The sequence below is a fragment of the Entelurus aequoreus genome, linkage group LG03 (genome assembly GCF_033978785.1).
Source record: "Entelurus aequoreus isolate RoL-2023_Sb linkage group LG03, RoL_Eaeq_v1.1, whole genome shotgun sequence".
Lineage (NCBI taxonomy): Eukaryota > Metazoa > Chordata > Actinopteri > Syngnathiformes > Syngnathidae > Entelurus > Entelurus aequoreus.
In genome coordinates, this window is record NC_084733.1 from 44,223,824 (window position 1) to 44,241,345 (window position 17,522).

The following is a 17,522-nucleotide window of genomic DNA, read 5'->3' on the forward strand; positions in this document are numbered from 1 at the left end:
GCTTCAGGGACTGTGTCCCTTGCAGATGTGTTGTCTATGTTGTGGGAACCAGAATATTGGTAGCAGAAAGAAATAACCCCTTTTGTGTGAGTGGGTGTGGATGAGTGTGCATGGGGGAGGTTGTTTGGGTTGATGCACTGATTGAAAGTGTATCTTGTGTTTTTTCCATGTATATTTAATTAAATTTTTTTTGTTTTTTTTTGTTGTTGTTTTAGAACAGGCCCGTGGGCGACTCATCTGGTCCTTACGGGCGACCTGGTGCCCGCGGGAACCGCGTTGGTGACCCCTGCCATAATGTATGCAACATTTTGACCAAAGAACCACCATTACATGTTATGTAGTCCACAAGGAACTGTTTTAAATGTACAAAAAAAAATCATAATATGACCCCTTTAATTGCACCAAAATAAATGTTGTTTAAAAAAAAAAAAATTATCTGAAATCATGAGTATAATTTATTTAATGTCATTGAGTCGTCTGATATTGACATGGAACTTAAAATGTATATTTTAATTTGAATCATATTGTAATAAGACTGATATCATTTTAATTCCTTGTGAACATTTAAAATGGATTATTTGATCAGAATGTTGTTTGTATACATGTGTGTATATGATGTTAGTTTTCCAAATAACTAGGGTAGTCAACGTTATAAAGTTTTTTTCTATTTCAAAATGATTACACGCTGATTTCCTCCCAGTCCATGACGTCATAATGACGTGTCAAAATGCTATTGGCGTTGCCACATCCTGCTTTGTCTTGCGGAATTACGCTGAGCTAAACACAGCATAGTCATTGCTATCTCAAGCAGCTATTTTATTAAATTTGATAGTTTGACATTTTCACCCTCCATGTTTTTACACGCTGCTTTACACTTCCGTTTCCGATCTATCGTGGGGATTATTAGGGTTGTCTAAAACAACAGAGGATTATTTACTCGGAGCGGATTGCAGCCATGATGGCGTCAAGCTACAATGCTAAGGAAGAAGACGGCCACCACTCTGGTCCTTCGAGTCATGGCGGCGCCGGGGCCGTGAAAAGTAAAAAGCCCGACAACACAGCATTTAAACAGCAGAGACTACCTGCTTGGCAGCCCATTTTGACAGCTGGCACTGTGCTTCCTGCTTTCTTCGTCATCGGCCTCATCTTCATCCCAATCGGCATCGGCCTGTATGTTACTTCCAATAACATCAAGGAATTCGAAGTAAGGAACACCACCATTTTAATATGTAACGTGCCTGTTGAAAGAAAAACAGATGTTTCAATGAGAAACACTGTATGGAATACAATACAATATACCACGAATATCTACAGTAATTTTATAAAGTAAAGTACTAATTATGTACAGTACTATTTACCTTGGAGAGTGGACATCTATAGTATCGCCTTCCAACTGCTTCTCCGTCAAACACACCATCAGCAGCTTTTTTGTATTTGCATTGACGCATATGGCTGCCGTTTATATATTATTTTAACATTCTTAGCTGGTGTTATTTACTTATTCTTCTACTACAGTGGTACATTTATTGCTTTGCCAAGTTAGTGACGTTTCATGTCATGTTTGATGATTGTTTTTTAATTGACTCAATCATCCAACCATCCATCCATTTTCTACCGTTTGCCCCTTTCTAGGGATGTAACGTCAAACTATAATGATAAACTGTGGTAAAAGTCCCTATGGTTAATATTATCGTAAAAGTGCTGCCCTTGTGGCTGAAAACTGTTTGACAACATAAGTATTTTATATCGATGGATATCAGAGGGGTTAGTGCGTCTGCCTCACAATACGAAGGTCCTGGGTTCGATCCTGCATTTGGGATCTTTCTGTGTGGAGTTTGCATGTTCTCCCCGTGACTGCTTGGGTTCTCTCCGGGTACTTTGGCTCCACCTCCAAAGACATGCACCTGGGGATAGGTTGATTGGCAACACTAAAATCTGGCCCTAGTGTGTGAATGTGAGTGTGAATGTTGTCTGTCTATCTGTTGGCCCTGCGATGAGGTGGCGACTTGTCCAGGGTGTACCCCGCCTTCCGCCCGAATGCAGCTGAGATAGGCTCCAGCACCCCAGCGACCCTGAACGGGACAAGCGGTAGAAAATGGATGAATATTGATCGTTTTATTACGAAAATAAGGACCAGGAGAAAAATATGTTAAATGTAAACATTAAAATGTAACCTTCCTCTGATTATATCCCCTCAGCTATCAAGGCAGAAAGGAAAATAAATGTCAACACAACCATGGAAAACACTCATTCAATGTAAACAAAATTCTACAATCACATTGAACACATAACAACGATCTCTTTAAAATAGGTAAATGTGCTCTGCTCATGCGTTTGAGCTCTGCTCAAGTGTTTGAAAGCTCATGGAGTCCTTTCTTGCTGTATGTCAACTTTCTTGACTTATGCCCAGACGCAGATGAGGAATAATCTCCCTTTTATTTATTATTATTATTTTTTATTTCTCCCTTTCTCTCTCCTTTCAGCCTGTCTTGTCTGTATCTGGCCTCGTGTGTGTGTGTGTGTGTGTGTGTGTGTGTGTGTGTGTGTGTGTGTGTGTGTGTGTGTGTGTGTGTGTGTGTGTGTGTGTGTGTGTGTGTGTGTGTGTGTGTGTGTGTGTGTGTGTGTGTGTCTGTCTTTGTCGTCTTACTTGTTATATGTTTGTGCCATATGTCCCTTGTTGGTTTGACCTGAGTGGGGTGGGTGGGTGGTTTGGGTTTTAAGGGAAAGGGTGTGAATAATTTACTGACTTTAAAATTGTACTGTTTCGACTAGCACTTTTTTCTGTCTATTTGAAAATGCCAATAAAAAGAGTTGGAATAAAATAGGTAAATGTATAAAGTGCTTATGAAAGTGTAACAAAACAGAGAAATCTGAGGTTTAGTGCCAGGAAATTACAACAGTGTAACACAGACCTGGGCATTCTGCGGCCCGCGGGCCGCATCCGGCCCTTTGTGCGTCCCTGTCCGGCCCGCGTGAGGCCAATTATAAATTACAAAATAAATTTTAAAAAGTATCTATGTCGAGTGTGCAATACAACGGTGCTGCTTTTGTTTTGAAAATCGTTATTTGTATTACTTCCGTGTGGACGTATGCGTGATTGTGAGTGAATGTGAACAACTGCAATTACAAAATAAAGTTGAAAAAACATCTATGTCCTGCGCGCAATACAACTGTGCTGCTTTTATTTTGAAAAGTATTATTTATGGGCGTGTGTCCGTGTGTAACCTGCGAGTGAAGGTGCACATGCAGCGACAAGTGATGCACGGTTTACACCCGAGACGCCAAAAAGAGAAAAGTTGATGAGGAATGCCGTGTTTTTAACAACACATGAACTGCAAAGCAACGTCCCCTCACCTAAGGTGCGTGCCTGCGCAATTGCGCACTGCTCAAGCGTCCGCTGCGCGCAGCAAGTATATATGCCGCGCACCAAATCAAATCCCATCTGAATTCTAAACAAAATAAACATATTTATTCTATGGAATTTTGCAATGCAACTTTGAGTAACAGTGACAACAAGCGGCCCTAACGGTGTTCGTCAACACCGTTCAATTGAACACCGTTCAATTATTGTAACGTCTATCGAGATGCTTCGAGGACAGGAATTATATCGATCACTTTATTGAACAAAACTGTTTATATTCGGACATAACCACACCAAAAACATGAGTAAAACAATTCTATCTCGAAAAACTAGTCATTTTCTGCCGTACAAACCAGGCCAAAACCAACTTGTCATCTGTCACCAACACGCATAGCACTAAACCACTGGTGCGTTTAAGGCCACACAAAAAGTCGGACAACTCAAACACCACACAAAGTTACACTATGACTCCTCAGTCATACGTGTGCTTATTTTACTGTCATTTATTATTAATGTTAATTTATATATATTAGTCATGGAATGCTGTTACACACACTATGTTGAAGTATTAGTATTATTATTATTATTATTATTATTTATCTTACGGTATATATCAAAAATAATATTGAGCAAAATTTAATTGAAATATTGTCGATGTGGCCCTCTAGCAGTGCTCGGGTAGCTCATGCGGCCCCCGGTAAAAATTAATTGCCCACCCCTGGTGTAACATTTAAATTGGTCTGTTATTCTTTTTAAAGTATAGGAAGGGAATTTATGTTAGGCACAAATTATTATTCAAATATTATGGGACCAAATTATTATTTGGCAGCACATTTGTTATATTTTATAATTCATTTTATTTATACAGTCATACACTTTAGTTTCTGCCTGTTCCCGTAACCCCGAATAGGGAATGGACAAGGGTTGAAAAAAAAGTGGGGTGAGGGATATGGTGAGTTTAAAAAAAAGATACAATTAAAAAAAACTGCCATATTTTGGACATTACTGTTCCTGTTGTATAAAAAATGTAATGGCTCTCTGCAACACTCATTTTTAGTTTCTCTTCTCACTCCATGCAGACAATAAACATGAAAGTTGATAATGTTACCTAACTGGCAGTTACCGTGTTCCTCCCATTGCTCAGTGATCACTCCCTGTTTTGTTAGGTTACCAGAGCACGAGTGCCTTTGTTCACGCAACAAATCGTGCTTCGTAATTTACGGTTTCTTCCGACCAAAAAATATATAGTTATCCAACACATTTTTATTGATATCATATACGTGTCTATTGCGATATAAATTGATGTTGTTTTATAGGCCCAACCCTACGTACAACCGTGATTGATAACACTTTGATAAACTCACGGAGCGGTGACACTGCTCATTTACCGGAGGTGCAAGCTAGTGCTAGCTAGCTTCAATGCTAACATAAATACAAGAGACATTATTGAATTGAATTGAATTGAATTATATTTATATAACACTTTTTTTCTAGTGACTCAAAGCACTTTGCATAGTGAAACCCAATATCTAAGTTACATTTAAACCAGTGTGGGTGGCACTGGGAGCAGGTGGGTAAAGTGTCTTGCCCAAGGACACAACGGCAGTGACTAGGATGGCGGAAGCGGGGATCGAACCTGGAACCCTCAAGTTGCTGGCACGGCCACTCTACCAACCGAGCTATACCGCCCTGACATTAACCCCTTTCCCCATTAAAAGAGAACACGGACATCCCCTATCTAAAGTTGTATAAACACATTACTGTCTGAGCAACTAGGATATTCAATTGTGCACATTAAACCTACAGGCTATGCTGTCTTAGAACATATTTACACATGTATATACACACACATATGTGTGTGTGTGTGTGTGTAATATATATATATATATATGTATATGTTCATGTGTGTATATATACACACACACACGTGTATATACATACACACACACACACACACACATATATATATATATCTACCGGACGTGACATGCCCACCACCTGTTTTTTGCTTCATCATTAAAAACTTTTACAAAATGAAAATGGAAGAAGATAAACATATTCAAACACTCAAATAAAAAGTAATATGGCTTTTAAGTAGCCAGAACAATATCATAATATTAAATTTCTTCTGTCAAGAAAGTATATTGCATTGTTATTTATTTGTTGTATTAACAATTTTAAATACAACTTTGTCATTAAAGTGCTCAAGTACTTTTTGAGCACATTCAACAATATTGTGACGATAATAATAACCCTGATAATATTGGTGGTGACAACCTTGGTATACAATTTTTATACTGTACATCCCTAGTTATGTCAATCTCCAGCTATAAACTAATGCTAGCGAGTAAGACCAGATGTTTTGGCCGGACCTCACGAGGTTCACTGTGACATTTGCTACGCCAACTAATGGCGTGGATGCTTGTAACTAAAAAAAATGTATTGGAACTTAAAGCATAACAAATAGTCAAGACAGCTCTAATCTTAAAACACTCCTAAATTGAGATACCACTGTATCTCTTTCCAGCTTTTTCTCCGTCAAACACACAATCAACAATTTCCACATTTTTATGGATAAATATTCAGATATTATTTTAACATCCTTGGCTGCCGTTACTCATTCTCCTTCAGTAGGGTGCAGACTAGCAGTAATACACTGAAATTGCTTTGCCAAGTCAACGACACGCTCCATCATGTTTTTAATGATTATTTTCTTTAATTCAATGAATATCATTCTTTTTTTTAGTACTGTTCTTCACAGTATCTTGTTTCCTTCCTATGGTAAAAAAACAAAGCTATATCGACCTCTAGCTATAAGCTAGTAACACCAGATGTTTTGGTAAATCTTACAGGGTTTACTGTGACATTTGCTACGCCATTTAATGGCAGCGATGTTTGTATCTAAAATTTTAGCTTGTACCGTAAAGCATAGCAATTAGCCGAGAGACAGCTCTTATCTCAAACACTCTTAAAGGGGAACTGCACTTTTTGGGGGGGAATTTTGCCTATCATTCCCAATCATTATGAGAGACAAGAAGACAAAAGGTTGTTTTTTTTCGCATTCTAACATCCAAAAATCGTCTCGTTCTTGGTGGCTACCAATGCAGCTAATAGGAGCAATCTATTCTACCTCTAAATCACTTTAAAAATGCATTTAAAAAATACTTAATTTACGTTCCGTAACCTGTATAATAACCCAGCTGTAGGAATATTCGTAAGAGCACGTAACACATTTGAGTTTGTAATGCACAACACTGCGATAGAACACCAATTTGTACTGACTGAAAAACATGAACACATACTACAATATCTGTAAAGTATTAGCCCACATTTCATGTTTTGTTTGTACACAGCTAGCTCGACAGCGTATGCGCTGTAGTGTACGGTGATGTGCTGCATGTATCATGATCAATAGTATAGTATATTACTCGATGGACAGTTGTCCGTTTGGTCCAACTGGCTGGGGATGTTTCCAGTTGATTTGGGTAAGCAATCAATCAATTCGGCATAGCTTAGCTCAAAGTTCCAGATTTGCAGCCTGACAATGACGCTCTCTCTCTCTGCTTCCGTCTGCTCCAATGCTTCAGCCTCTTCTTCGTGCTGGCTTCTTTAAGCAGCAGTTCATCCTCCGTATATTTAGTTTCAAAAAGAGAAAGTTGTGAATCCTCATTTGTCCAAAAATAGTCTTCTTCGTTCTCTATTACCAAGTCTGCCATGATTAGAAAACACATTTGCGTTTGATTCCGGGGGTAGAAACAAATTTGTTGCACAAAGTCGGAAGTGCGCTGCTATGGAAACGGAAATAAATGTGCCGAAGAATTAGGTACGGTTGTGCATAAAATTACCAAAATACGGTAAATATGGCACATATTACATATTGTTATGTTTGTGTCTGTTACTACATTATATATAGATTTGCAGCGTGTTAATACTGTAGGTGGCCACTGGGCCACCTACTCAGTGGCCTAGTGGTTAGAGTGTCCGCCCTGAGATCAGTAGGTTGTGAGTTCAAAACCCGACTGAGGCTTACCAAAGACTATAAAAATGGGACCCATTACCTCCCTGCTTGGTCCTCAGCATCAAGGGTTGGAATTGGGGGTTAAATCACCAGAAATGATTCCCGGGCGCGGCACCGCTGCTGCCCACTGCTCCCCTCACCTCCCAGGGGGTGAACAAGGGGATGGGTCAAATGCAGAGAATAATTTCACCACACCTAGTGTGTGTGTGACAATCATTGGTACTTTAACTTTAACTTTTAACTTAATGGTGACTCCCATTAGCTGCATCTTGCAAGCGTTTTTTTATTATCTTTAAAATCATTTTTTAAAAAAAGACCTGTGATATTGTCTTTCATAATGATTGTGAACGATAGGCAAAATTCCAAAAAAAGTACAGTTCCCCTTTAAGTTGGGGAACTCTAAAGTTGAGGTACCACTTAATATACTTATTGGGATTTTTATTTTCTTCTGTTACCAGGTTGATTACACTGGTGTGGACATGTCAAGCCCATGCTACACCTGTGCCAAAAACTACAGCTGGAACAGCACTGCGGCACCCTGTGTCTGTTCTGTCAACTTTACTTTGGAGCAACCCTTCGAGGTGAGTCCAATTCCTTTACCAGTCCTCCACTCTACATGCACCCTATGAATTATAAATGTCTCAGTTTTAGTATTGACAGTGTTTTTCGTCGTGCAATCAAGGTGGAGTAAAAGCCGTGTGGACAGGAAATATCCATTAACCTGCAATTTTAGTGCGAAATAAAAAGGTTTACCATTGATTTTTCTACTTTTAAAAGATGTGTCCTTCCCTGAAGGTTATCTGTTGTTTACCTGAATAACTCTGACGTGGTGTTTATTCTTAACATTATTTGCCTTTCTAGCACAATATACTTACTCACTGAATTGCTGTCACCTTAGATACACGCACATGGAGGTCAAACACAGCGTATTCATAGCAAGAAGTACATAATAAACAGTAATGGGCAAGCTACTTGGAAAATGTAGTAAGCTAAGCTACAAGTTACGGTACTCTCAATTAAATGTAGATAAGCTACAGGGGAAGCTATCCTCGGAGAATTGTAGCAAGCGACACTACAAGCTACGCGGCAAAAGTAGTTTGCTACATCAAAGCTACATTTAACTGAATTTATATTTATGGGCCCACATGTATAATATCAATGTTAATGTAACAGAGTGTACATATGGACCCAATAAGGGTCTGTTTCTATTAACTAGCTGGGGACACCCTACAACTACCTCTAAGTGTCCCCGCACCCCACTATATTTATTTATTTAGATTGTCTTTTCTTTGGCCCACCCCTACTTGGTTATTAATTTTATCTACCTACCTACAGTATAAAAAAAACAATATATCTTGACAAAAAAAACAGTGACTTGTTCGTTGTTTGGGAACAGTTGGTAATGTTTATGTGCAGTAAAACTTTTCATGAACTCAACTCACCTTAATGTGTGTTCCTAAATTGTGTTGTACGTCTTAGATGAAGAGAGCAGTTATGATTTTGGTTTATCAATCAATGTTTATTTATATAACCCTAAATCACAAGTGTCTCAAAGGGCTGCACAAGCCACAACGACATCCTCGGTACAGAGCCCAGAGTAAACAACTAAAACTAAGGTTTTGGGCATTGTTTTCTCTAAACGCATACATTTGTCTAAGTATGACCAAGGACACGCAATATTGTGGGTTTTCTGCATGTCATCTTCATCACTGAAGGAAAAATCTAATTTGGGGGAGATAATTCCTCTGCCATTTTCAAGTATGTTTCTTTATTTTTTGAGTAGTCAGTTTGAAGCGTCCCTCTCCTTTTGATTCCCTCATTGTCATGTGACATGACTGCATGACTGTTATAATTTTGCTTACTAGTCTCGATGACCCGCCTTATCTTGCCTTTGATTGGCCAGTCCGTAATGTTTCGCCCGAACCTGAGCCAAATTGTGACACATCATACGAACGCCAACCAATCATCGTGTATTTTCTCCGTATGTATGGATGTTTTCATTCATCCAGGTCATTGTGTTTTCGCCATATTTTGGGGGGGCCTGAATTTCCAGTCCAGTTTCTCTCTTTGTAGCTTTGATGAAAGCTACCTAGCTACTTGGCTCTAAACGTAGCTAAGCTACAGGAAAAACTACTTGTTAAAAAAGTAGCTAAGCTACCGCTAAGCTACTGGAAAATGTAGTTAAGCTACGTAGCTTAGCTACATTTAGCTTGTTACTGCCCATCACTGATAATACATGCAAATGTTGCATGATAAAAACAAACGAAAATGAAAATGCTGCATCTGTAATAAACACACACACAAACCTCAAAACACGTGCATGTCCAAAATGTTGCAAGTTCACAGGACAAAACAGAAGTTAGCCAAGCTACTAGGAAGTTAGAGAGGTTAATAGGAAGTTAACCTATAAGTGCTGCTTTCCAGTTACCTCGGAAGTTGGAAGTCGGAGCTGGTAATGACGTTATAGCTGAGTTGTGAGCGTTCCAGTTATGATGTGGCAAATCAAGATGGCCACATCCACGAAAGCTATTTATTTGTTTGCCTTGTCTGAACATAAACAACTTATGGTAAAAATGGACTCTTTCTGCAAGCTTCAAACACGGTGGATGAAGAGGAAACACTGATGCTATTGCTAGCGATGTAAAGCGTATATACCACATGAAATAAACGTAGTTTACACAGTGGTGACGTTACCATATATAAATGTACAACAATGAATTATTAATGGCAGAAGTGTTAATAACAGATATTATTAGGGATGGGAATTGATAAGATTTTTCCGGTTACGATTCCACTTTCGATTCTGCATAACGATTCTGTTCTTCAACGGTTCTTTTTTTCGATTCTAATTTGGAAAAAAAGATAAGAAGTGAATTAGTGAAGTGAATTATATTTTATATAGCGCTTTTTCTCCAGTGACTCAAAGCGCTTTACATAGTGAAACCCAATATCTAAGTTACATTTAAACCAGTGTGGGTGGCACTGGGAGCAGGTGGGTAAAGTGTCTTGCCCAAGGACACAACGGCAGTGACTAGGATGGCGGAAGCGGGGATCGAACCTGCAACCCTCAAGTTGCTGGCACGGCCGCTCTACCAATCGAGCTATACCGCCCCAAGAAAAATATGGATTAGCATCAATTTTGTTTGGTTTAGACTAGCTAACATGGTTTTACAGGCCTTAAGAGGCACACATCATAGAAACAAACTTTTGAAAATACATTTTAAAAATAAATTCTGTAGAATTTAACAAAATAAAACAAGTGGAAATTACATAAGATTGTAACATTTCGTAACATTTTTAAAACTTTTAAGAATCTTTGTCATCTATCTAGAAAATATACCATGCAATGGTTTGTTTAAATTTAAAAGGTGAAACTAATATAATTACAGGCTCATAACATGCAACACTAGATATTTCAAACATCAATGTTGATGTTTATTGCTTACAGCTTATGAAAACCTTAAATTGAAAATCTCAGAAAATGTGGTGTACTGTAAACTGTAAGCCATGATCATCAAAATTATATTAAATAAAGACTTGACATACCTCACTTTGCATTTAATGAGTTAATATCACATATTAATGTCACATTTGAAGTTAATTGCTGACATGAATGGACTTCTACACAGTATTCTAATTTCATAAGTTCCACCTGTATGATATAACGACTGAGAGAAAATGTGGTTGGAGGAAAACATGCAAGTTTTCTCCGACTACAATTGAACATTCACCTACCGAATGTGCATCTATGTGGCAAATTGTTGTATGCTTTGACCACAAACTTTGTCACTGCTCTGTGACATTCGTCGTTCCTGGCTGAGTGGTACTCTCCCCTTCAGTGGTGAAAGCTTGCGACAGACGTGAACTAGAGCCATTACTGCCCGCCTCCAAACCAGTGAGAATATGTCTTGTCATGCTCATCTAAATGAGAAGGCATTTATTTAAACTTAACAGGGAATAGCGCTAATATTATAGACGTATTAGTGCTTGTTACATTTACATCAGATGACTGCTGCTGCCTGGAATGAGATTGGCGCGCTTCATAAACGCGACATTCATTGCATGCCGTATGTTCAAATGTTTCAGCATAGTGCTCGTATGTCCTCCTCTTGATGAAGTACCAACCTTTGAATTCCGCTGTTGCAATATTTTTTAGTAAAATGTCGACAAACTTAAGTGCGCTTCTTCCACCCGGTGTCGCCATGTTTCTGACATCACCACGCACGTTGCGTAATGATGTCATCCCCACCCGGAAGAACCGTTAAAAGAACCGCTTGACAAAATGGTAAGCGATTCCAGGGAATGTATACACTGGGAACCGGTTCTGAACAAGAACTGGTTTTTGATTCCCATCCCTAGATATTATAGAAGCAGACATCATTGTTTACATTCAGAGCAGTAATCTTTGAAACGAACTCAGGGTTGGTTAAAGTTAAAGTACCAATGATTGTCACACACACAGTAGGTGTGGTGAAATTAGTCCTCTACATTTGACCCATCCCCTTGGTCACTTCCTGGGAGGGGAGGGGAGCAGTGGGCAGCAGCGGTGCCGCATCCGGGAATCATTTCTGCTGATTTAACCCCCAATTCCAACCCTTGATGCTGAGTGCCAAGCAGGGAGGTAATGGTTCCCATTTTTATAGTCTTTGGTATGACTCGGCCGGGGTTTGAACTCACAACCTACCGATCTCAGGGCGCACACTCTAACCACTAGGCCACTGAGAATGTTCTGACTTTCTGAGTTGGAAATCCGACCTCGAAGGACGGTCCAGTTGAAATTCCGACTAGGAACTCAGAAATTCCGACTTTCCAGTACAAATGGAACGCACCGTAGGAAGTTAGCGAGGCTACTAGGAAGTTAGCCAGGCTACTAGGAAGTTAGCTAGGCTACAAGGAGTGCCAGACCTGAGTGATGTATCACTTTTTAAATTCTTTAGCCGCAACTAAATTTTATGGCCAAGAGTTTAACAAAGACTAAGAAAAAATATGCATTTTCATTCTGCCAACTTTCTTCTGGGCATCTCATCTCGCACATGTCTTTAGAGACATATATCGTTCAGGTCTGGCGGCCCTTGTAGTTCAGTTAACGTCCATTTTGTTTTGTGAACTTGCGGCATATCTGTCATTCATGTGTTTTTGGGGGAGTTGTGTGTGCTTTTGGCGTTGTTTGTAGCAATATTCTTTAGCTTTTTTTATTTTAAGTGTGCATGTGATTGTGGCAATTGTTCTTGTCCGATTTGGTCTATTCATACTTTGGATGTGATGCTAATCTTATCCATGCAATAAGGTAGATTACTATTAGAAACATTTTATAACACAGTAGTTTAAGTTTGGTTAAAGAAAGTGCTGCTTTCCAAAAATCCTTTCAGAACTAACATTGTGTTCTCCCTATCCAGAGCAATGTCTTCATGTACTACGGCTTATCCAACTTCTATCAGAACCACAGACGCTATGTGAAATCCAGGGATGACAGCCAGCTCAATGGCGACCCTTTGGCTTTAAAGGTATACATGAAATGATTTTTCTAAGAATCTGTGATATGACCAAAGGCGTTGTAATTCTCAAACTGTAGTACATGTACCGCTAGTGGTACGTGGGCTCTATTTAGTGGTACGCCAAAAATACACACGATACAGTACAATGCTTTATTTTCCTAAATTCAAACTGTGTGTAATGTGGCTAAAATATTAAAAATACTTGTTTTTAATGAATACTTGAGCCTACTACGCTATTGTATTTTAATGTTCAGTTCAATTGATTTCAAACATGCATACGATACAATGTAATGCATCAAATATCTTGAGTTGTTTCATTACAGCACATCCGAAAAGGAGTAAGAAGAAGTAAAGCTCATTTAATCCTACCCCTTTTCATATCGTAGCAATTTTATCCCATTTCCTTGTTCTCTGTTTGTAGCAGAACAGTGAATAAATAAATAATGTACCATAGTAAGTAAACAAATATTAAATACATAAATATAATGTGGGTCATTATGGGAGTACTGGGAAGAGCCAAGTTTTTTCTGAGGTAGTACATGGTGAAAAAAGAGAACCACTGCTTTAATGTAAGTCTGTTTGACACTCAGAGTCCCAGCAAGGAATGTGAGCCATACCATACCAGCGAGGGCCAGCCCATTGCTCCTTGTGGTGCCATCGCTAACAGCCTCTTTAATGGTGAGAACTGTCAAACACAAATTTTCCATCAATAAGTATAACTACTAATGTGCAACTCATGTCCATGTTATTAGTGCAGAGCAGCACTGATGATGCAAGACATGTTTCTTTTAAATGTTTTTAATCTTTTGCAGACTCTCTGGTTCTTTATCATATCGAGTCTAACGGTACTCGAATCCAAATCCCTTTGGTAAAGAAGGGCATTGCCTGGTGGACAGACAAGCACGTCAAGTTCAGGAATCCTCGTGGAAACAGCAACCTGACTGTCGCTTTTCAAGGTGATTCTACCCAACTGTGTGTTTTTGTTGTTTAGGCATCATTTATTCACTGCTTATCCCGTGTGGAATTTGCATGTTATGTCTGTGCTTGTGTGGGTGTACTGCAGGTACTCCAGTTTCTTCCCACTTTCCAAAAACATGCATATCAGGTTAAGTGGAGACTATTGTGTATTGGACTGAATGTGCACGTAATCGGTGGTTTGTGTATCAGTAACCTGTGACCTGGGGAAAGCTCCTCCTGTTCACCTTTGACCTTGCTAAAGACTATTTACATATTGTTCATTCTCAGGTACTTCCAAACCAGTGAATTGGAGGAAGCCTGTGTTTGAGCTGGATACAGATGACGACGACAACAATGGCTTTATCAATGAGGACTTCATAGTGTGGATGCGCACAGCTGCCTTACCCACTTTCCGCAAGCTTTATAGGATCATCCAAAAAAAGCAGAGCTCAACCCCAACCCTTGCTAGCGGCAGATATGTCTTGGACATCACCTACAGTATCCTTTTCAGTCACAGCCAGCACATTTGCAAACAGGCGCCAACTTGGGTTTAAGTATTATATTTTGGATTTATATGCGGTATTTTTCGGACTATAAAGCACACTTAAAATCCTGTAATTTCTCAAAACTCTACAATGCGCCTTAAAACCCGGTGCTCTTTGTGTATGTAATAATTCTGGTTGTGCTTACTGACTGATTTTATGTAATACAAGGAGTAATAGTAAGTGTGACCAGTAGATGGCAGACACACATAAGAAATACTTATGGACTGCAGGTCAATAAAGGACGCTAGCAAGTACGGTAAGCAAGCAACACCAAAACTTTGATGTTTCATTAAGAATATAGAACATTACATGTCAAAATATTTTAGTAGGATTTTGGTAAGCTACATAGTCGCACTGCTTGATAGATTGTTGGCACATTACGGCTGACGTACTGTGCTTCAACATACGGGTATTATTATGGTGTCTGTATAAGGACCACAAAATGGTACTTATGGCTTGGATTAAAAATGACGTCACGTCCGGCTCACGTCCCGTCCATTAAATATGCGTTGCAGTCAAGCCAACGTCTGTTCTCAATACTGTAGGTACTAAGTTTCATTTAGCCTTACTTGAAATAAAATGCCCTATGCTTGCGTTGTTTTTGGCTGTACAAGTCGTTTAAATCGCGAAAAGGATAAACATTTCTTCAGAGTTGCTCGTGAGGTAATCAAGAATGGCGAAAGAGTGCAAGATTTTAATGAAAAAACACGTTTTGAAATGGTTCTATTATTATTTACATACCAAATAATATATTGTGATGTATTGCAGGAGGCTGCAATTAATATTGTGATGTAGCCCATGCCTTAAGCCTACTACTTTCCACAACACAAGGTACACTCTTAGCTACACTCTTACTGTGTAGCTAAATGTACCCAAATGTAAGCTCTTAGTATGTCTCAGTGTAGTTCTACAAACAATGTAATTTTGAATTATTATCATTACATTTGTAAAGGCAGAATTGTTCTCATATTAGGTATTTCAAAAAGGTGCACAATATGAGTATATGATGGCTTTATTATCTAAGATGTGGTCATATTCCTTTAACGTTTTGTAATCAGATTACCCTGTCCTCAGCTTTGATGGACGCAAGCGAATGATCTTGAGCACCATCTCCTGGATGGGAGGCAAGAACCCTTTCCTGGGGATCGCGTACATCACTGTGGGCTCCATTTGCTTCTTCCTGGGTGTGGTTCTGCTCATCATTCACCATAAATATGACTCCCGCAACAACAGCGCTGACATTCCAAACTAACTCCTGCCTGCAGAGTGTCCCTTCCGGACTGCCTGACGGTTTTAGCTTGAATACACTGTAAATATATGTTGTATGTTTATGCAAGAAATGTCTCGTTTGTCATCTAAAGCTGTGTTTGAAGGTAAAAGTTAACGCCTGAGTCTTGACTGCTTCAAGTTGGCTGCTGCAAATGTTTTTATTTTTAAGAGTCTATTTATCTAAAGTATACGTGCTCTATGTTAGCACAGAGCTTTGCGAATGGCTTGATTATTGAAGGATGTATGTATTATATCCCAGGTTTTGTCCATGTTCCTCTACTGTAAGATGTACTCCTGATGAATGTACTAATATATTACATTGACTTACCTCTCACTTTCAGATTGTCTTTTCTTGTCAAGTTGTCTGTCTTTGTAAGCATTAATGTAAGTAGGAAGTATGCCCTTATAATGACCAATTACAGGACCTCATAAGTGTGATTGCTGACCTTTTATATCATCCTGGTATTGAAGACAATCTTATACTTGTGTTTATTCATATAAGAAACTGACAGTAAAATGCTCCTATGCAACTGGGATACCAGTCTGAATAAGAGTAAATATTGTTTTTTAAATTACAAGGTATTGCTTAAAAATAAATGAGCAAGAAGTTGCTGGTGAAGTAGTCCAACCTTCCCTGCCAGTAGGATATGTGGTTTTTAGTGAGGAGGAAGAGCGTGAGCTGGAAGAATATATAATAACAGTCTCGGATATTTATTTTGGCCTTGCTCCCGTCAAAATTCGCAAACCAGCATACAGCTTTGCAGTGCACAATAACTTTGCTTTCCACACCAACTGGGCAGAGAAGAAAATGACAGGGGCAGACTGGTTTTCTGTGTTTTTGAAAAAACACCCATCTCTTTTCATCAGAATGCCGGAAGCTACGAGCATAGCACATGCTTTTAATAAGCACAGTGTGGACAGTTTCTTTACCAACTTGGAGGAGGTGATGGCTAAATACAAGCTGCAGCCCCAGTCGATATGTAATATGAAAGAAACAGGTATCACTACCTGCCTACAAGCCGAAAAAGGTGGTAGCCAGGAGAGGCCACAAACGAGTTGGGTCTTTGACCTCTTCAGAGAGCTTGGAGACACTCCTTGAGCCATCTCTGCCACTGGGAATACCATCCCCCGTTTTTCATCTTCCCCCAATTGAATTTCTGCAACCACTTTTTACTTTCTGGCCCCATGGGAAGTTCCAGAGCAGCGAATCCGAATGGTTGGATGGAAAGGAGCATTTTGTAGCCCATACAAGATGCAGCAGAAAGATGGCACATCTCCTTCTCGTTGACAACCACAGCTCATCTGTATCTGTAGATGGGCTGAATTATGTCAAGAAGAGTGGTATTGTGCTGGTGTCCTTCCCTCCCCATTGCTCACACCGCCTGCAGCCCCTTCATGTGTCTCTCTGTGGACCGTTTAAGAGGCATGTCAACAATGCCTCTACTGCCTGGATGCTGAATAACCTTGGGAAAACCATGACAATATATGACATCCCCAAAGTAGTGGCTCCGGTCTTCACTCTTGCATTTACCCCAGAAAACATTCAAGCAGGTTTCCGGGCGAGTGGAATATATCCCTTCAACCGTCAGGTAACTATGGAAATTTTCTCCAACAGCTGTTCATGGGCGGGTATGGAAAAAGTGTTGGATGTGCAACAACTGGACACACAAACTCTGCTATCACTGTGAATGTAGTCTAGTAGAGAAGGCCTAAGCTATTTGTTATGTTGTTATAGCCAGTAGCTTAGGTTAATATACTGCAATAGTTTGTTGCTCAGTTAACATGCATTAGGTAATGTAGACTATTTGTCAAAATGTCAATCTAATTAAAGTTTAAAATTGAGACCTAGGACACGTTGAAGGAACTATGTCTCACAG

The 17,522-nt window shown here is 39.3% G+C and overlaps 1 protein-coding gene across 1 annotated transcript; it reads left to right on the forward strand.

Moving 5' to 3' along the window:
* The first annotated feature begins 741 nt into the window (after window positions 1–741).
* LOC133646483 (cell cycle control protein 50A-like) lies at window positions 742–15,985 on the forward strand. The gene is made up of 7 exons (XM_062041882.1): window positions 742–1,204; window positions 7,838–7,960; window positions 12,776–12,883; window positions 13,465–13,552; window positions 13,687–13,830; window positions 14,120–14,329; window positions 15,435–15,985. The coding sequence occupies exons 1-7, from the start codon at window positions 956–958 to the stop codon at window positions 15,626–15,628; spliced, it is 1,116 nt and encodes a 371-aa protein (XP_061897866.1). The 5' UTR covers window positions 742–955; the 3' UTR covers window positions 15,629–15,985.
* Window positions 15,986–17,522: the final 1,537 nt, after the last annotated feature.